Source organism: Cyrtonyx montezumae, unplaced genomic scaffold, assembly GCF_038088225.1.
Source record: "Cyrtonyx montezumae isolate F1298 unplaced genomic scaffold, pur_monq_1.0 scaffold_11, whole genome shotgun sequence".
NCBI lineage: Eukaryota > Metazoa > Chordata > Aves > Galliformes > Odontophoridae > Cyrtonyx > Cyrtonyx montezumae.
The window spans coordinates 6,650,134-6,672,498 of record NW_027071837.1 but is presented as its reverse complement, the minus strand read 5'-3'; the positions used below and the strand labels follow the sequence as shown (position 1 = coordinate 6,672,498).

The window sequence follows — 22,365 nt, the reverse complement described above, 5'->3', positions numbered from 1 at the left end:
TGTCCCTCAGTACAGCATTTAAGGGTTTCTTGAACAGTAAAAACTATTCTGGGGAAAACAAAGGTTTTTTATCCCATTAAAACCTATTTGACTGAGTTTGTAATGCAGTTGGTAGGCAAAGTTGCAACTTTAACATTTGGGTGATGGTTTTACAGGCTAGAGTGATGCTCAGCCCTGTCCAAGAGCAGCTTGCTTTGGGATACTAGCATTATAAATACATAAGATTTTTTCCTAAACATTAAACATATTTCACCTTCGTGCTTTGCTCTGGAGATGAAATGTTTACTCTTTTTCCTGAGGTTCCTTGTTTTTTTGTTTGTTATAAAAACCTGTGGCTGCCAACCATTGTCAACAATGAAATCTGTTTGATCTTTAGTTTAATTTTCACACTCATTTCTTTCCATATCCGAGAAAGTATTGCACTCAATGATCTTCAGTTGATAGTAATTTCCTGACCAGTGAGTGGCTGGTATCTTGGTGACTGCTATAGATAGTGGATTTTTTTCCTTGAAACAATTGATCTGAATGGCTTTGTTTCAGTGAATTTTCAAGATTATAACTCTGTTGATGATGAATACAACTTAAAGTAGCAAAATAACTCTTCAAAATATTTTACATTTTTAGGAACTATGCTCTTGAATGAAGTCTACTAATACCCTGTAGAATGTTATTTTAGGTAGTATGGTAGTTTTCTGATAGCTGTATGCTTGATACAGCACTTGAAGTTTCAAGATGACAAAGTATTTAAAAACTTAGAATAACATACATAGAAGCCATTTCTGTTTCTCCTCTTGTAACACTTCTGTTGTGTGTATGTAGATCTGTGCAGGTCTTTCTGTGTGTATAGAACCCTGTAAACATGTTCACCAAAGGTGGTTGGTTACACAGTGTTATGGTTTTATGATTTTTGTTGTATTATTGATATTAATGATATGTTCATGATGTTATGATGTGGAATATCAATAATAACAACAAAAATCATAAAAACATAACACACAGAAATGCAATACTTCTCAAACTATATCATGGTTGACATGCTTGAAAGTTGGAAGCAAGCTTGACAATATATGGGGAAAATTATGCAGGAAAGGGCTTTTCTCATGCTGTTTCTCTGTTTGCCAGCTCTGAACGTCATCGCATCTGATGTTATATACTGAAGTCGTACGTGTACACAATGATGTTAAGCCAGCAAACATGAAAACAAGGAAATAGCACGAGAAAGCCCTTTGTCCTCTCTCTGATTGCCGAAGAAATTTATCGTCTCATCTCCAGAGGGGTTTGGAAGTGACGATGAACTGTTCAAGCTGCCCTACTGAAAGGTATCAAGGGCAAGAATTTTTTAAAAGGAAAAGAACAAAATTTTAGTACGTTGTGCTACAGTGTTCTATAATGTAGTTTTGCTAAGAAAAAAGTAATGTGACCCATCATTCATCGCAGTTGGCGATTATGGTAAATCTATTGTTTTCTAATTTTGCTTGTAACCAACTTCTTGTCCCAGATTTTTTCCTTATTTATTTTAGTTAAAAGAAGTAGAAGTTTTGATTATATAATAAAAGGGAGCAATAAATTTTATTCATACATTAAAAGGAGAATGTAAAGTTCTTTATACTCCCTGCATTAAAAAGAAAAATAAATTTTTGTCACCTATGGCATTGTTATGCATACTAAGAAGCTAGTATTATTTATATCTGTACCATAATATTTTTAATGATAATATTGCTGCTGTGGATCATAAATGGAATTGATCAAATCACTGCTTTCTCATTTTATAGGCACAATACTAGTTGTGAACAATTAATACTTTCTTACCCACAAAATTTTGTAATAAATGATCACCTTTTAAATAACTCAAAAATAGAGCATAATTTGCATTTTGCTTGCTGAAATTTAGATAACGTGTAACAGGTGCTATACACCTAATTTTCTGAAATACTTCTTTAAAACAAAACAAAACAAAAAAACATCATAAATCCAGTGAGTTACTTTTCAGTGTGATAAAATAGGAAATAGTAAATATTTGTTGGAACCTAGATTTTTTTGCACTGTTACCCAGCACATGGGGGAAAAAATGGCCTTCTGTTTTTCTTTTTTTTCTCCCCAAATTATTATTACTATTATTACCTGTCTTTTTTAAATTCCAATTTGTTTACATAATGTTTTATTACTATTATTATTATTATTTTATTTTTATTTTTTAATTTAGTATGGTTCATTTAACAAATATAGTTGAGTATCATTGCTTGATTTTCAGCCTGGTTGCAAGTTCCTGTATATTTTAGGGAATAATGCTCAATATGTATCATCTATAATATTAGCATTTCACATGCAATAGAAAATCTGTTAGGATGCAAAGGAGTATAAAGAACCCTGTTTTCTGCACTTATATGAAGACATGTAATATTAGTTTGCTAGAATAAAATGAATAACACTTCTAACTGGGATGTGTACAGTATATAACTTTCTTTTAAAGAAAAAGTTATTAATGATTGATCGATTATACTACAACATGACATTCTTACACCTTCCTGTATATTTGATGTAAAAATATTTATAGGCTTGTACTTAATATTCACGTTGCCTCAGTTCTTAGACTGCAGAATGTCTACCATGACTGTTGCCTATAGTATTCTCCACATTGCTATCTGGCTCTTTCAAAAATGTGTATTTGGCTATTTGATCTGTAAAATAAATTCTATTAATAATTAAGTACGTATTGTAATTTAGCATATTGTATTGCATAATTATAGCTATGACTGTTACAGGAAAAAATTTCCTTCCTATAATGAGATGATAATTTTCTTGGAAAGATGTTTATGTATCTGTAAGACAGTTTTGCTGTTCCTGTTTACCATACCCTTTCAGCATTTATGTTTCAAATTAAACAACACATTCAGTGGTTAGACATACAGTAATGATATTTATTGACTCAATGCCACAACTTAGTCAGTTGTTTTGGTTTTATACTCCATTTAAGGCGTAGTAAAAAGTTTATTCAGGAAGTATTGTTTAGTGTAACTAAAGATGGGTACTGCCTATTGCTATTACAGTTGTTTGCTTGGGTGCCTCATAGTTGGGTGATGGGAAGCATGCAAGGATATTTGTTAAGAGTAATTAACCTTTGGTCTAGTAGAGTTGTTCATTAGAAAGATAGTATGATTTCACTGACTTATTTACTGTGTTTTCTTTTTTTTTTTATTGAATCTTTGGATTTCTGTTCTTGCAGCAATTAGGTTTGATTTCCGTGTTGAGAAAGCTTGTATACATAAAATTCATGTTTGATTAAGAGGAAAAACACCAAATAATTGGAATGCTTACGCTGAGATTTTTTTTTTAATTGAAGAATACTGAGCTGAGGTACTGGACTGGGTTCATCTACATGCTAGAGGGCTGCAAGTCCTCTACAAGTGCCTACTTTTTACAATGAGTATGAAAAGAACCTTTGATAACTTGTGCTTGCAGTTTCTTGAGATGAATGTTGATTGTGAGAAAAATATTTCTCAGGAGACTCCTGTTCCTTTTTCTTTTAACCAAGATGAAGATCTGTCCTTTTCCTGGTATTTTCATTGGTCATATCATTCTATTCTAGAAGAATCTAGTCTGATTTCAATCACACATGTAAAATAGAGGCTCATCAACTGGTTGGATTACTGTTCTGAATCAGTAATCCCTCTTCTAGTTCTCTCATGAGCTAGCTCAACCAAATATTATATCCCTTCAAATGCACTATTGGAAAAACCAGCAACCTCTTAAGTAGTTTGGTTTCACGTGTTTCTCTGTTTCCATTTTTGTTTTCATATATCGAAATATCACTTAAAAAGTGGTTCTTTCATAGGCTAGTATAAGACTTATCAGAGAGCTTATTGCCTTCTGATGATTAAATTAAGACAGGGGAGATTTAGGTTATATTAGGAGGAAGTTTTTCACTCAGAGGGTGGTGCCGCACTGGAACAGGTTGCCCAGGGAGGTTGTGGATGCCCCATCCCTGGAGGCATTCAAGGCAAGGCTGGATGTGGCTCTAGGCAGCCTGCTCTAGTGGTTGGCAACCCTGCCCATGGCAGGGGAATTGAAAATAAACCTTGATCCTCAAGGTCCTTTTCGACCCAGGCCGTTCTATGATTCTGTGATTAAGTGCATTCATGAAAGTCTCATGAAAGCCTGATGTGTACGTACCAAATGTGTATGTGTGCTGATTATTAATTTCTGTGCTTATAAAAAAGGTAAGGGATAAGAGGAGGTCAGTCAGAAAATTCCATATTTAGATTTTTTAATGAATATTAGACTTCTGAGTCAAAGCCAGTCCTATTTCAGTGCTGAACATAATTTCTTTCACCTAAATAAATGATCATTGTGACTGGATGGATGTCAGAGTAAATGAAGAGCAAGAATTACTGAGTTGTCAAAATGCTGCTTTTGAAATTGAAAACTCGTTATATTTTTCTTGGAAATATCAGTCACACATTCTGTGTTATTTTCTTGTGGTTTAGACTATAATTATTACTACTCACTATCATCTCAGTAAACTTATTTAGAGATTTTTCCTTTAATTTGATGCACATCACCACCCTTATCACCAGTGCGGAAAGATTTGTGCCTATAGAAGTCCTAGAGTTTTCACTTAGTTACAGTGCCATGTGTGGCTTAGCATAGAGAATAGTTTTTTATCTGTTGATAGTTTTACAGTGTGCACTCAGATTTGCCACTCTGCATCCTGTGTCATATTGTCAGTTTCTGGATTTTGTGTGAATATGTGTCTACCAAAGCTCAGTGCCACTTGATTTCAGACACCCTAATGTCAGGAGAGTCTCTTCGAGGAAAAACTATGGCACACAATCAGCAGTTTGTATGAAAACTGCATATCATATCAGAATATATGTTGGACTTTGGAGGATATCTCTATATCCTTCTGAATTTCATTGAATACTGCTAAAAGGCAGTAGGGTACTGTCAAAAATGAAACAGTTTGTGATGTAAACAAAATTATTTTTTTAACATAAACTGTAAAGTAGTTTGCTATTTTTGTTGTTGTTATTGCTGTTGTTACACATTTTCACTGATTTCCTGTTTTATCATAGTTCGAGTATTTATGGCATAGCCTGATGTTAAGTATTATTTGTAAACTCTTTTTAACAAGACTTTTTGAGTATATATTTTTGATTTCATATTGAATTACCAAGCACTGTTTCTTTTATGTCTTAATCATCTATTTCTAAAATAAATTTTGTTTAAAGTTTATATTTATATATCTTTTGGAGAAGCACTGTTTTTAAACACACTTTCGATCTCTCTTTTGACAGTGCACACACACTGTCAAGTCTATATTTATGCTAATGTTTTTTACAGCGTTTAAAGTCTGTAATTATTAAACTAAATTTAGCACACAAGGATTAACAGCAAGCATATTCCTTACCAGTACACACATTTTGTCTAGGTTTTCTTCAAATACATGTGGTCTAAGCAGAGCTTTCCAAAGAGCTGGACATTTTCTAAGAACGTTTACATATATGTGTGAGTGTTTATGTAGTGTTTAGAGAGAGAGAGAGAGAGAGAGAGAGAGAGAGAGAGAGATAGTATGTATTTACATATATATATGTCAATGTATGTATGTATTTTCTGTGCACGTGTATGTAAAGAAAGCATGAGGGTGAATGAATACACATATATATCATATTCAGTTAGCACAGTTTACAGGCAGTATATCACATAGAAAAGACTGTAGCTATATGCCTGCCCCAGTACACAATATATCTTGCAATGAAAGGTAGTCAAGCACTAGGGCTTCACTTTACACATTATTTTGAGGTTTGTCTTCCCTTTGAGAGTGTGCTGTGTTCTGACTGTATTAGCAAGTGACTCTTGATAACTTGGAAGTTATGTTACAGTATGATAAATACAGTTTTGAGTTTATGTTCTCTTTCTTTGAGTATTTCACTTTTACTTATTCCAGTACTGACAGTACTGGAATGTACTGTGGAAAATCTCCCTGGCTATTTTGAATTAATATATTTCTTCTGTTGTATAGACTCTCTTAAATCTTGCCTCTGAAAATATCATGAAAATGATGCTTCTATATCTTCTCCAGTGTAAAAATCTGCCCCTGCAGATTTCATAAAGAGAAATATGTAAATTAAATTCAGTTATTTAAATTAATATAGAGGGATATTAGACAATTGTGTTACCATTAATTTTTCAGGAGTATTTCTGGCTTCAGCAATCTTTTGAACAGCCTTTATTCATTTGTATTTATTTTTTATTTATTTTTTAAATCAAAGTTGTGCATTAAAGCTCTAACAACTTTTTTTGCAATAAAAGCTAAATGATGATTATCAAAGATTTGAGGTTTGATTTTCCATTACTGAAGAGCACCTGAGAGTTATCAACCAGATTTCAGTCCTTTTTATGTTTTTCATCTTTGTTCTCCTATGAGATGTTCATGGTTGTCAAATGGATGAACTTCACCTCTTCTTATGTACTGGGCTGTGATGTTGTCTGTCTTTGTTAATAATCTGATCACCGGAGTTTGAATTGAAACTTGAATCTAAGATCTTTCCTGAAGAATATTTCTTCTTTTTTAGTGTCTGGCTATTCAAAAACCTTTTATCTGTGTGCGTAAATCGCAAATAAGTTTCAGGCATGTAGACAACTTCACTCTGATATGGATCTGACACACTCAACAAACATACTTTTCCTAGATCTTTATCTAAGTCATTGATGGGTTGATCCATCTTCACTTCCTTTCTTTTTTCTCCAACCTCCTCCCTGCAAGAAACTGTCAGATGATGCCTAGAGTGCATATGTATTTCAGATAAGCAAATGTGCAACAAACAGATGTACTTCACACTTTGAACTTGTAAAGTACTTGAGTGACTGGAAGATGCATTTTCCTGAACATTTCTACTACTTGGACATACATTTGGGGAAAAGCAATCCAGGAAAAAAAATCTTTCATTCTCACCAAGTAACGAGTACCACAAATTCTGTTAATTTGTATAAAATAACACTTTAATTAAAATAAAATACAAAATAATAGTTAACTACTTTCTGTCAAAAGTGAAACTTAAGAAATAGCTTTTTAGAATGTAAGAATAAATCTGAATACTGTGTTAATTCTCAAGAGTTATTTTATGTCAATGTATATATATCAAAATTTGTTTCTTTGATCAAACTGTAGTAGAATATTTGAACTGAAGTTAAGACATTTTTGGCTTACATTCATGTGGTATAGTGGTTTTATTTTTGTGAAGAGTGAATACTTTTTTTTTTTAAATATATTTTCAAATCACTTTTGGTAAGGTGATTCATACAATCTTAATTGTTAAGAAACAGGAAAACGTTATATAAGGCATTTGAAAGAAATTAATACATTACAATAGTAGCATTGATTCTTGCACCACAGTTAAATGAAAAATACCTTTGCCTCAGCTGTTTAATGCTGTATATCTTTTGAGATCATCTGTCTGCCAAAATAAGGTCCTGATCACATTCAGGACAAAAGAATTGTGGAAAAGGAATGAGAAAAAAAGTATTATTATATTTTTTTTAAATTGAGATAAGATAGCTTGATCAGTATCTGATGTTCCACGTGTGAAATCTTTGTGCCACATTCCAACACAATGGACAAACTTTCTTAATTGGATTTACGTGGAATTATAGATAAAAGTAGTAGAATGTTGCCTTCTAACTTATAATGTGTGCGAACACAGATTTGTGTTCACATTTGATTTTAAAGTGTGATTTGTTTTAGGCTTACCATGCGATTTGAAAGTAAGATATCTTAATTTTATTACATGACCAATTTTTATTGATTTTTAGAAATGTTCTTTCCCACACTTGGAAAATTAATGTATTTCGAAATGAAAGTGAAAAAGAGATGCAACTTAGACTTGAGTAGTGTATAGTATAGATTTCATTGCTATTTTAACTGAATGAAACTATGTAATTGTTAACAATATTCCAAAAAATTTGTTGTATGACTTAACCTTTTTTGCATTTTTAAACTTACCTGAGTCATAGTTAATATATAAAAGAAATATATGAAAGAAACAAATAGACTGTAATATTATTGATTCTTGCAGCTGTCTTCTGTCTTTGTTGCATTTCATTTCTTCAAATGTATTTTTTTTAAGTAAAAATATACTCAACCAGTTATATAAATGCATAGGTATACGTATTTAGAATCGTAACATATACTGTAAAAGTGCAAATGTTTTCTACCTTCTGTTTCAAAAGCATCGGTTTTGGGGGTTCAACATGATACAATATATCAGTGCATCAAACTGAAGCTGTGAAAGTGCTTTTCAATTTAGAATAAGTATATTTGTAAACAAAACTTCAAGAGAAGAAGAAAAATATTGGGTTATGTTCTCAAGCTTAGCAGAAAGGAGGCAATGACTTCTACAGCCTGCTGAGATTTTGATTGCTATTGATTTCAAAGTTAGAATCCAGAACCACTGCAGTTTATAGGAGAAATCTCTCTCCCATCTCATGCTAAACTCAAAACTCAGTAAGAGAGAGCTGAGAGTTGCTGCTGTTTGTAAAGGTATGTTTGATACTGTTATTATCAGCAGTAATTGGCATTGCTGTATTTACTTTCTTACAGTTCATGCAGAGTCAGCTAGATCTATAATGCTTTTTGGAATCGAGTGGGAACAATGGTTTTATGAGAAATCCTACTGGAAAAATTCTACTTTTCTCCCTTAAAATACAGAAAGCTGATCTTCCAAATACTAATATCTAATACTTTTCAAAGGTATGTCCCATAAGACATGCTGAAGTAATGTAAATGGTTTCTGTGTGCTTTATTCCTCATACTAAATATTTACCCTATTAACTTTCATTTTACACTTTGTAGAGCTGTGGAAGCTTATATGTGGACACACAAAAGTAAAGTATTTTTCTGATAATTTTGTATGCCTAATTTCTCTGTCAGGAAGTATTCTAACATATTTCTTCCTCAAAGCTGGGCAAATACTGACTGATTTGCTCTTGACCTCATTCTGTCTACCCCTGACTAATTATAAGGGTGGAGATTCCTGAACCTTTCTGAAACACTAGTTCCTATTTGACTACTTCTCATGTTGTAAAGTGTTTCCTTATCTTAATTGGAATTTCTCTTTGTGAGTTTAAGTTCTATTGAAAGAGCATGAAGATATTTTGGAGATAGGTAGGAAGTACTTGAGAACCAGTGAAACTTTTTCTGGGCCCTTATAGACAATCCATCAAAGTCTGTTTTGAACAATAGAAGTCATTAAAGCCGATCACAATCATTCATTTTCTTTGAATTGTGTCTCTTTTTCTTTTCTTTGACAAAGATGTGTGTTGTATTCCAAAAACTATACGCTCAACCATACTTTGACTCCTTCTATTGTGGAACAAGAAGCTTGCTCTCTCTGGTTTCATGGTTGAAAAATTCTTAGTGGGATAAAATTAAAATTTCACTTCAGCTCCAATGAGGTCCTCACATGTTCAGGTGATCGTTCTTTCTTCATTCCTTCCAGTCTCAAAAATTGTTTCATTCTGCATGAGACAACCAAACACCTTTACATCAGGAAGATGAAGAATAAATTGATTCCTGCCTCACAGTATAACTTTTGTCTGTAGCTCCACCTTTCTCTTCACTTTTAGATACTGAGCCGTCTTCAGCTATCTCATTGTCCTTCACCAAACTTGTCTTCCACGTTTTTCATCCTCATGTCTTTCTGTTTTAGTGCATGATGTATTATGTTGCCACTCTTCATATTATGATGACCCTTTTTGTCATTCCTTACTAGTGTTAATATAGAATCTATTAATATTTACACACACAAATTTTATATTAATTCTGTAAAGTCTATCTGTATGAATTTGGCTCCTTGCCATTATTTTCAAGAAACTACTTTTTCTTGTTCATCCAATTTCTGAGATTCTACTTCCTGCAGGAAGTAGTACTTAGTATCAAAGATTCAAACTCTCTATGACTCTTTCAGAGTTTTACCTCATCTTGGAACAAAGGATGGCATAAAACTGTCCTCAAAGAACATAGCATCCCATTTTACAAAAATATATATTAGAAATACTTTAAATTCTTTCACTAACAGGGTTATTTTATTTGTACTCCCATTTACTGAGATTCCATTTTTCTGACATCTAAAAGGATATTTTCTCTCTGGGTTTCAAATTTCAAATATTTTCAGCTACATATATATTTCAGGTGAAAGGTCAAAAACTGCCATGACCCTAAGTCTCTTCCAGAATTCTCCCAAATTAATATATTTCTATGTCATCTCAAATTTTTAGTGTTTCTTGACCCTCAGGTATGTGTAGACATTTTATTTGAATCTCATCTGTTTTTTATGGATAAATACCAAATGAATTCAATTTACTTATATTTGAAATATATCTATTAATATGCATTTTCAGAGTACAGTCCAATATTGTTTTTTGCTTCCTTGTGTCACTCACCAACTTTTATATTTGTTTTTAATTTATAAAAATATTGAAATTCCATCTAGTTCTATTAGTGTAAACATTGATAAGTTGACACATCATCATTTCTTTACTCATAAAGTAGTGAATCAAACCTTTTCAGAAACTTGTCTTGAAGTGGATGTTAAAAGCAGAGTAGTGCGTTCCGTTTGAAAAGCAATTGGAAAAAGAAAACTTAATTGGAGGGGAAAATATTCTATTGATATGTTCTGTACACAAGGCACACAATGGTGCAATTACATGCTCTCAATCAGCTACCAAGAATGATTTATTAGTTACAGTATTTTAGCTTTGAAACACTAAACATGGATAAGACAGCACATGCTCAGTTGTGTAAGGGTTCCAACATCTGTTCTGAAAATCCTCTTACAGAAAGTCTTTCTGGAATTAGTAAATGACAATGTGAGTTCTGAAATGGATATGAAAGAAAAAATGAGGGCTGGAGGGAACTGGAAGGAAATATTTCATTATGTCATTGCCCCCTTTTAACACATTAGCTGCTTGAACTGTTTGTTTTTATGACTGCAGATGGTAGTGAGATGCACATAGAAGAATAAAATGAAATAGAACAAATCAAATGCTTGGCTGCTGTTCAAGAGCAGCTAAGGCTAAGCTTTATTAAATTCACATGAGGATATGATAACTGTGGAATTTCACAGAATGAACTGTAGTAATCTTACTCATGAAGAACATCATTCTTCTTGAGATAGATGGGAGAATGTAGTAAAATTTTACTAATAAAAAAAGCTCTTTTGAAGCTTTGTTTTCAGAGGTCATTCACTACTTGTGTGAAATCCACCACAATGCAAAGCAACATGTATAATCTATTTTTACATATCAAAAATTCTAAGAATTTGTTCATTCTCAGTGACAAATCAGAGCATACTGCAAAGAAAGTTGATGTGCTGGAGTCTGTATCACAAAAAGATACAGGGATAAGGATAGTAATATTAAAAAGGGAAAAATATTAGATTTTAAAATTATATTAGACATTAGAAAAGGAAAAAAAATGAAGCTGACTAAAGCAAACATTTTGTATAATTTTTTAGCAGGATATAATTCACATTGTTGATTCCTCTCTTGTGACTTTAGATCCTTTTTTATGCCTCTGTTGTTGAATTACTCCATGTCTAACTCCATGTTTTTCAGACATCAATTTTATCACTTGTAAATAGTAAGCAAAAATGATTGCTTCTTATTAACATGTTATTTTCCCTTAATTCTTTATATTAAGGCTCTAAAATGTAAAATATTTTCCTCAAAAACCTTCAGATACTTTTCTCGTCAATACTTGCAGGACGTATTTTGTTAAATTCTCCTTTTAAAGATCATCCAAATTTTATTTTGTGATTTGTGTTCCTGTACCTAAAGGAAAGAAAGACAATAGTAGAGTGTAGGGCAAATTTGCATCCAAATCTGTAGAGAAGCTATCAAGGTAAAAGCAAGGGAAAAATAAATCCAAATCTGGTTTTAAATTTTCTTTACATTTCCTTGTCTAGTCTAGCATGGTTACAGTGCAATATGTTCTATACTAGATGAAAGGATAATCGTAGCATGGATGGAAATGAATGGATGTAGAAACCTACACAGCGCTGCATAGCATCTGAGATCCTCAGAGGAATTTTTCTTCAGTGGTAGCTGGGTTTATTTAGTGGGCTTTGTATCAATCGAATAATGATACTGAGCCTGGCTCAATACTGTCTTAGTTTCTAGCTGGATATTTATAAAATATTTACTGTCTGTAAGCATTTATTGTTTTCTCCCTTCAATGACATAAAAAAGATGCCAATATAGAACAGTGTACTCTGGATATCTGAAATATATATGTGAAGAGATTAGTGTTACAGCCAAAGCTTAGTTACTTAAGTAAAAAATTCAAAATATGAAAGTGTAAAAAAACAAATGAGTCCAAATGTATTAACTGTTTATCTTGTGGTAAGTCCATTGACAGGAGAATAGAAGACACAGTCTTGATGCTTGATAAATTGAAAGTATTCATCAAATGCAAAGCTTACTTGAAGGCTACCTTTACTTATTGCTGAAAGTAATAGTTTTTTCATATATATAAAAAATAATGGGCAGAAAAAAATCTGTCATATGTCTTAACAGATAGATAACCTTTTCTCCTTCTGAAGCTGGCCCAAATAAAAACTCTCAGATTTAATCAGAACTGTTTTTTCTCTTCCTGTGTCAATCAAGTCCTTCTTCTTGATAATCAGAACAAAATAGGGTTTGAGAACACAAAGACTGCTTTTGCCTTATTAAGATGAAAAGATTCTGCCAGGGTTTGATAACATTTGAGATGCAGAGGCTGTTACAAGAACATAATGAATATCAAATACATCTGCAAAAAAGACTTTTTGTTAAGATAAAATCCTGATGAAAAATATCATTTATTCTTTATTTTCCATCAGACACGTTTAAAGCCTGAAAATCAAGAATGTAAATCTTTATTTAATGAAAGTATTTAGTTTAGTATTACATGTGCTGAAATGTGAGCCTTCAGTTCAGTTAGTTCTCATCTCATCCAATAAATCAAAATTAGAAGATGTTCTTCTATATTCAAATAGAAAATATTCTATTAATAAATCTAAGTTTACCAACAGATGCAAAAACCTTATGGATAAATCTTTACAAGCCTTTATTCCAAAGGAATGCTGTAATATTTGGTCCACTTTCATTATAAATATTTATTCTGTGTATTGTTTCTAGAGGAAAAAGTATCTGAGAAGTCATTTTTAATTTATACACCTCAGTAGTATTAAGTTCCATGGGAGAAGAAATCAGATTGGATGTAATGGACCAAAACTTGTCTTTAATTGGTTTCTGTTCATTTCTGCTTTTATCTAACAATACAACGCATCTGATACTTTGTTAAGGGTGTTATTTAAGACTGAGTGTGGGAAGCTGGAACAGTATGTTCCACTACTGGTCAAAAAAAGTACTACGTGGTGGGAATTTGCGAGTAAACATATTGTAATCTTCCATGGGGATTGTGGCAGATTGTCTTGTGCTGTTTCCATTCCATGATTTGTATGTGGTTTTAGGCTTTGTATGGATTTTCTTTTTGTAATTGTTTTTGTCTTGGCCATATTGTGGCTGGAGATTGAAAGAAAACAAATAATAAAAAAAAAAGGTCAGAGAAGCTTGATAGTAATTTGGTTTTCGAAAGGAAGAGACCAGTTGATCCAGCTTAAATGTTGACAGCTGGATCAACCAATAACCTCTAAATTAAAGTGGCAAATGCAAACTGCAGAATGATACAGGGAAGCAGGAAACAGGCTGTAAGAAAGAAGAATATAGTTAGAAGGAAAGGTGAATACATAGGACATACTGTGACAGTATTTTGAGAAAGTAAAAACAAATAGTCAACAGTGAAAGTAAATGCCCAACAGTGATAATAAAATAAAACTGAATTTCAGTGCTGACAGTGTTTCTGAAGATGAATGAAATTTTCTGAAACGAGTTCTAGTTTGCAAAATTATAAAGATGGGAAAACCTTAGCAGTATTTTTGCAAAGGGAATAGATTGTATTGAGATCACTATAAAACTTCCCTTCACTATAAAACTTATTAAAAACAAATATAAAGTGAACATAGTGAATCCCTAAGCTTGACCACAAGTGAATGTTCTGAATCTTTTTCTGGAAAATTGCTGAAAAGCAACGAGGAAATGTTCTATATTTCTTTTTAGTGTCTTTGAGTTACTTAATTCCCTTTTGCAAATCAGAACAGATTGACTGACATACTGGATCAGAAAATATGTTGTATGCCTAGGTACTGGAATTCAGTGAGCTGAAGCACAAGCTTAAGAAAGGGAGAATAAGAATAGAATAAGCAAAGCTCAGAGCTGTATCATTCACTTAGTATCACATAATACTTGGTGATGAAGAAATACATCAGAATTTCATTGTGGTTTCTTCCAAGTGATTGTTCTTTTCCGTCTGAATGAATCTGAAGGTAAAAGAAATATATTTTTGAAGGATTTAGATTTGAGGTGAAGGAAGAGGGACACATCTAGAAAATCATCCACTATAGCTGTCTCATGTTCCTAGAAAAAGCTGAAATGAGTCATCCTCTGTGTCTGTCTTTGTTTATAGTGGGAGGAAACTATATGAGCACTTCATTTTCATACAGCCAAACATGAGTTGGATGATTTCTGAAATCTATCACAAAAAAATTTTTAAATGTAGGGCTCAAGAAGCTGAGTATTTTTAGGATCTGTGACTTTTTGTGCTGGAGGCATATATACTGACTGATAGAAACAACAGAGACAATCAAATGATAGATAACCAATGCAAAAAGAAGTTCTTCAAATAAATAGAAGTATTTTACTCAGAAATTTCATTTCCATTTAATGTAATTTTAGGCTGATTATTCCACTATCACTATATAAATATTTTAGAAGTTGTTTATAATATTACTAAAATTTACTACATATAAGTGAGCAGAAATTAAATTATACAATATTTTTGCACATACAAGAATAAATATTTTATATGCAAGTTTATAACAATGATATTTGTTAATTTTAAATAATTTCTCTTCATTACTCTACTTGTGTATATTTATTTTCCATCAGTCTGTTTCACTACCTTTATATTTTTGCCATAAGCTGCTAAAAGTCACAGTGTTTTCATTATGTCTGTTATTTAAGCATTTAATTTATCAGGATATTTACTAATTAAAAAAAAAAAAAGAAGGATCTTGGAGAACATGTATTTAGTACATCAGCACACACCTCTATACTGCCAGCAGACAATCTGCAAAGGATCCTGGTTCCAGCAATCCAAAAAATATATCTTAGTAGAAAATGAGAACTGCTATCCTCAGCTAGCATTGATAGTGTAATCACTTTCTTGTTTGCAAAGTTCACAGGTGTCAACATGCATGTTTTTGTTTCTTTTGATGACATTTAACCTTTGCAAAAATGTCATTCACTCTGATTTCTGACAGTTATCACCATCAAATTCAGTCAATGAAGCACTGGCCAGTTTTGTGAGTTTCTTTGGCAACACATCATTACAAGATAAAGTTCATGTCATGTTGCGAGAGAGAAGTCAGTGTCTTTTTGAGTTGTTGTTTTTTTCTTCCTATACTGCTCTTTAGCAACTTGCAGCAAAACATTTTGTGGAAAGTTCAGTAAGTAGTTTGTTTTCAGGAAGTGCTAGTTGTTTTCTTTGCTAGTATAAATACTACTATAAAAGTCTAAAAGATGTTATTGGCTTTAAAGAGTTCAAGATGATTTTAGACAATGCCACCAAGACTGCTTTTGGAGAAAGTGGACTGAGAGTAATCATTCATTTGTAAAATAATTGTGAGATAGGACATAAATCACATCAGACTGTATCCCATTTCCTTCTCTCACCAAACTTTGGAAGACTGCATCATATTTAAATCTTCATGTGAAAGTGTAGGAATAGAAGCTAGAAATAGAGTAATGGAAAGGCATGAAGTAAACACTGTGAGGGGGATGATTTTATCTTAATTACATTATTTAAATTCCAGAAACTCCTAAAACATCAGAGTGATCTTGAAAGCAAAATGAACTTACTGCTTTGCATAGCTTTTGGTAAAGTCCAGGAATTCTCATGTGTGTTAAGCAGTTTTTATTTTGTCACTCCTTTGGAAGAAATACTGTTCAGGGTGAAAGAAACTATGATGTGGGAAAACAAAAATTAATCTCCACTGTAATACAATTCTGCCTTCTATAAAAAAATTCTATTCTTCTTTTACTGTTGCCAGAGATATATGTCCCAAAGCTCAGAAGCTGCTATCCCATGTCACATTAATTAACACTTTTATTGTGATGCCCACAAGGATTTCAAAGTATAATTAGCATCTGACAGCTGAATGATCTTTTCAGCGTAAGCATGGCTCCCATCGTGTCAGCATTTACATGTGCTGCAGTGGCATGATAAAGCTGCTGATGCACTGTGGTATACTGTCAGACTGGAGAGTTTTCAAACTTGGATCTTCACATGCACATTATAAGAAATAGAAAAAAGTAAAAATGTATTCTAATCTAGCTTCCATTAAGATAATTCAAATTTAAAAAAAAGGAAAACTTCTTTTATATTAAAAATCATATAAAATAACATTAAAAATGAACTTTCATTACTATTTAATGCATGTTAATTTTGGTTTCAACAAGGCCATATCTTACACTGATTTTAATGGAAAATCAATAAGTCCCATTCTTATTTGATGCTCCAGCTCTTTTGCTTTCTGTTTGCTGGAAGAAATAACATACTTTTATTGTATGAATAAAAGTCCAGAAAAAAATATGTAATAATAAAAAAACAAAATGATACTCCTTACAATACTATGTATTGTATTACATTATATGAGTTCATAACTTTGCACTGTAAAAAAAATCTACAAGGGTATGAAACTTCAAGACAAAGAAACCTATGAAATAAGAGAAATATTATCAGAGCCTAAAGTGTCTTGCAAACCTTTAAAAATGTAATGCAATTTTTGTCATTCTTCATTCAAGCAATCTGTGACTCATTAGCAGTAAATGAGGCAGTTGGGTTCTCACTTTATGTGAGTTGAAATGTAATAAAAAATCTTTTTGAAAATCATATTATTTTCAGTATTCCCATTTTTCTTTCACTGTCTATGGATGTGGATTCTTTCATATACATATATATATATGGCTAGCTACATGGATATTTCCACACCTGTCTGTTTTTTATTTTATTTTATTTTATTTTATTTTATTTTATTTTATTTTATTTTATTTTATTTTATTTTATTTTATTTTATTTTATTTTATTTTATTTTATTTCAGTTTATTTCAGTTTATTTTATTTTATTTCAGTTTATTTCAGTTTATTTTATTTTTTATTTTTTGCATGCTTTGAAATCCCTATAGTAATCTCTGCTACCCTTTTCTTCCATCCTACTTTGCAGGTTTAACATGAACTACAGATTTTTATAGGTTAAATGTTTAGAGTCATCCGTCCTTCATTACACTTCTACATGTTATATTTTATTTCTTTGTTCAAGGACGAAAGACTGCTATTACTTGATTGGAAAGGATTTATTTGGAGTTTTATATGAAACAAAGCATTTCAAATACTGAATAACAAATGACAAGTGTATGAAACTAGTAATGGAACTATTTTAATAAGTGAATTATTGAAGTTCATGATCTAGGGTCATAATCTGCTTTTAGCTCACTCTGTTATCTACTTTCAGAGACTCAAAGCACTGTCACTTCATTATCATAGGGAATGAGTAGTCATACTTTACAGTAAGTTAGAGGAAACTACACTTGCTCAGTAGATGAAGCTGCTGAGTGTCACAGGTATAGTATGAGATCATTCCTATTCTTCAGAAAATTGATCTTCTGTACATGCTTAAGACAGACTTTTGAAAGCTATGCAGGCTAATAATTCTGCTTTCACTGAAGAAGCATAACCATCTGGGGTAACAGTGTAAGGTCAATGCACCGAGCTTTACAAAATTCTATCCATTTTTAATTCAGGTTATCATTAACAAGGTAAGGCGGAATGATGCAGGGAGATTAACTGTGAATGCAGGTGTCATTGAAATGGCAAGAATTACATATGACTCCATTACTGTCACTCTTTCATCTAATATCACATTGATTTAATTTTAAAATAATTACTTCTTCAGTGCTCTCTACAGTTTAGAGAACTGTATCCATCCTTTTAGCCATGTGCTGATACAATGTGGAATATACTGAGAACTGCATATATCATTTATGACATTAGATCAAATCAGATAACTCTATATGTGTCTTTATAAAGCATCATTACATTAACTTAGTCATAAAATTAAAGTCTAATTCTGAAATTGGAAGGAGAAATTACTTCAGTTTTGAACAATCAGAGAGATAATGTGTGTATACATATATTTATCCCTCTCATTGTTTAAGAGACACCTCCGGTAAAAAAAGTTAAAATAATTTGGATTTAAGCTTTCAAGAATGAAGAAGATGAAAGTTATCTGCTTGTTATTTACTGCTACTTACATTTATTTACTGTTTATCTTTTTGATTACATCTTGTAATTAAATTTTAATTACACAGTGGAAGGTGGATGAAACTAAGGTTAAACAAGACCTATCTAACTTGATAGGAGAGTGAGACTTGATGGACCAGTTACCTTGCTATTTGAAGAGGGAGAGAATTGTCAGCGTAAGAATGTCTATCTGCTTCTTTCATAATGGGGAGATTATTAATAAGCTGTGGAAAGAAGAAAAAAAATAACTTCTGTGTTGGTAGTGCAAGTTATAATGTATATAGATTTGAACAATACAGATAGATGATTGACGTGATGCTGAATTCTGCTGGTCATCCTCCTCAACTGTCTTTCTAATGAGCATTCTGTGGTAAATTTTAAACCTACCTAAAAGGAAACATTACTCTAACAAACAAAAAGAACAGGGATTCATTCAAGGTATTGCCTATTATTTTATATACTGAAAAATGTGGGAACAAGATTTAGATATCTTGGATGCTGAGAGATTTTTAAATGTAAGATGAGCTTTCTTGATCTGTTTTTGAAGAGAAATTTTTTACTACATTGCTGAAGAATGTACCCTGTCCTGCAAGAACACACTAGAATCAGACAATGTGAATTAAGAAGAAACTAGGAATAACTAATCAGTTTATCTACAATGTAGTAAATAAACATAGAGCAGCATTCATTTATAGAACTATCTATTCAACCTTAAAACACAACACTTTATCATGAATGATCATTGTAGTGGAAATGCTAAATCATGGCTTGGATTGGTGATGGAGTGTCAGGAAGGAAGGCAGGTAACCCAGGGAAGCTCAGGTGTATGCAATGCACCTGAGTGACCAGAAGGGATGGAGCCAGGGTCCACCCCTTCCCAGACCGCATTTAAGGGTTGGCAGTGGAGGCAAGAGTTTCTTCCTGGAGATGTCTGTATACTTGAGGCTTTCTGAAGGTAGGTAGTGTCTTTCCTTTGTTTTTGTGCCTAGAGCTATTGCATTTAAGTACTGATGTACTGCAGCCTAGGACATTGCTGTGCGTTGCATTGCTTTACTATCACCAACCCATTCACAGAAGAGCCTAGCAACAATTTTTTTTATTTTATTTTATATCTTTGGATCTGTGTGAATCCCTGCAGTCTGTTAAAATACAGTCATACATTTTCCTAGTTTATATAATCATAACAACTCACAATTTGGAAACTGTTGGTATTATTTTGACTACATCTAGAACATATGCTGAGGCTTAATAGCCTTCAGTCTCCATTAGCTATATTATATATCAAGGACACTGCAGGCTTTTTGAAAAGGATTTCAGAGTAATTACAATTATAAGTTAGCAACCACTTGTTCCGTGTAGCAGGGACTTGTTACCCATTTTACCCTGTATTTAAATGAACTATATCACTTACAAAAGAGTATTCTTATGTGGCCAGCAGAAAGGTTTTATTAAGTTGAAACAATTTTTGTTAATTATCCCTCGACAATTCACAGTTCAAGAAAAAGAATTAAAAAGCAGTATTGAAACTAGTTTCAAATGAATTCTGCTCACAGCCATATCATCTTTATATATTTTTAAATGCATCCTGAAATTCTTCCCAGCTAACTAAGTGGAGTATATAACATCTAAAGGTTTCTGTTACAATGCTTCACTTACGTTCTGCTTCTAATAAATCTGTAATCCCACATTTCCATATTGTGCCTCTCTGCATCTAAATGCCTACATAGCAAGAACCTGAGAATCCTGTAGTCTGTATTATTACTTTCACCTGGCTTGAACTAGACAGGGTCTGTTTAAAACTTTTATGCTTTTATTCCATCCAAATAAATTCTGATACAGGATTTACGCACACACAGAGTATGAAACTGTTTCTGAATATTTGCCCTTCAAAACATACATCTAGAAACCAAATCAAAGACCTCCTCTTCATTGTTAAATGATTCTTGCTTGAATTAACTTATATACAGAAGCTGTCCTGAGGTAAAACTGCAGTGAAAGGGCATATTACTTTCACTCAGTGGAAGGCGGATGAGGTCAACCATATGCTGAGGCACATTACTGTCCGTTTCTAATTTATCTCACAGTTAAGTGAGAGGGTATTGTTGTCTCACTTTTTGTGTCTTTTTGTTGTTGTTTTGCTGTTAGTTCTTTTCCTTAGAATTGCAGGTTCTCATACACACAAACTGCGCAAAAGCAAAAATATATATATTTTAACCAGTGCAACCTGTTGAAACACGTACCTTTCACAGTTCTTCCTAAATAGCAATGCATCAGGAAGATGCTTTTGCTAATGGCTTTGCTTGTCACCGTTGCTCAATCTGAGATTCCAATCACACTGATATCTTCTGAAATTTAAGCTTTAAAGGACTGTATAATTAAGGACTTCAGTGGTGACTAATTATATATTTTTCTCTGTTTCTTAAAAGGATCAAATGTGCAGTTTCTTGCCATCTGGCTAGATGCTGCTCAACTCTTCTAATTCTCCTAACTGTCTTCCTTACTCATAGTAAGGATTTAATGCGGCCTAGCTCTTCTTTTTATGTGAGTCAAAATAGAGTACCATAAGGAATAAATCCAATCCAATATTTTGTGCCTTATTGAGACAATAAGTAGTTTAAGTTTAGTGAAAATGATAGGACCAATTTCATTAAGTGCTCAAAAAGTGGAAACTAATTTGCATAGGTAGATACTGGTATGCCTTGGTTTGTCACTCATTCTGTTGTAACAAAGTAGTTTAAAGAAAACGAAATGCTGATTTGACAATATGTGGACATTAAAAACCATTTTCCACCTGTGAAACAGCAGACAATGGTGTATAAATACAAATGTGGTAACTTAGTATGTGAAATATCATTGAGGTGTAAAATAATTGAATATCATACTTATTTCTAGTTTGGGAACAATGATCAAGGAACTGTAAAAGCTATGCACTATAAAAATATTACTTTTGCAGTAGGTAATGGCAGCTGGGTCTCCTTGAACAGTCTAGAAAAAAATCAGCAGAGAGAAAGAAAGCATGACTTTTAATTTTATGGCTTAAAGAAATGCGATAAACTCCATTCCAAAAAAAAAAAAAGACAGAATTTTGAGATGTGTTAATCATAAATAATATACATAATGCTCAAACCTGCTGAATATATAAGGTAGAATTTCGCACAAGTATTGAAGCTTGCTATTTATTGAAGTCTGCCTTTATTTAGGATGAAATGACAACCAAGAAAGGATCAAATCTAAATCTGTTCTCCTTCCTGTTTCCCTACAGGTAATAGAAATTCCTGTGAAGCAGTAATGCAAAATTTGGCCATTTGAAAGATCACAGATGAAAGTCTGAGTCTTCATTCAGACAAGTCTATCTCTTACATTTCCAGACTTATTTGCACTCATTGTCAGATATTATCTGTCAAATTTTCATAATTAAGATAAATCTAAGGAGTTCAATCTCAGCTGAGTGATGTTCCCCAAGTTTTGGTTTTATCTACCTGGTTATAAAATAAAGATGATGAATGGGAACTGTCCACATCTTTATAATAAGTACATGGCGGCCGAATAGATTAATCTTCATCTTTGCTTTTATTTCATGAAGTTCATCCACTCCTGTTCTGATAACTTTGATAATATCTATGCAGTTCCATTTTGAAGTTTTATAATCTAGGAGAACTGTGGCTGTACACAACATTAATTAAAAAAGCTTTTCTTTAGTTTTTTTTTCGGCACAAGTAGTCGCATAGCATCAAGTACCATAAGCCATACTTGAGGTATATAAAATATATGCAAATGCACAGCCACGTAATTCATAACATTTAGAGCAGGAAATATGATTGCATCTGTTCCTAAAGACATTTGACAAAATGTAGTCTGTTAGAGCTACTTGCATGATGGTTACCTCAGTTTTTTTTTCTCTGCATTGACCA

The 22,365-nt window shown here is 32.5% G+C and overlaps 1 protein-coding gene across 6 annotated transcripts in view; it reads left to right on the top strand.

The window, feature by feature from the left end:
- The window catches only part of PCDH11X (protocadherin 11 X-linked), a 395,938-nt gene that overhangs the window by 23,016 nt on the left and 350,557 nt on the right, over nt 1–22,365 (top strand). Inside the window, exon 4 of one of the 6 annotated variants that reach the window (XR_010621798.1) lies at nt 1,123–1,319. The exons of 4 other annotated variants lie outside the window; for them this stretch is intronic. Coding sequence is in view for 1 of the 2 variants with exons in the window: in XM_065729492.1 (XP_065585564.1) it covers nt 1,123–1,128 (6 nt within the window). In the remaining variant the exon portion in view is untranslated. Of the gene's footprint in view, nt 1–1,122; nt 2,096–22,365 lie in introns of those variants that run through there. One more of the 6 variants, XM_065729492.1, reaches the window with a different exon arrangement.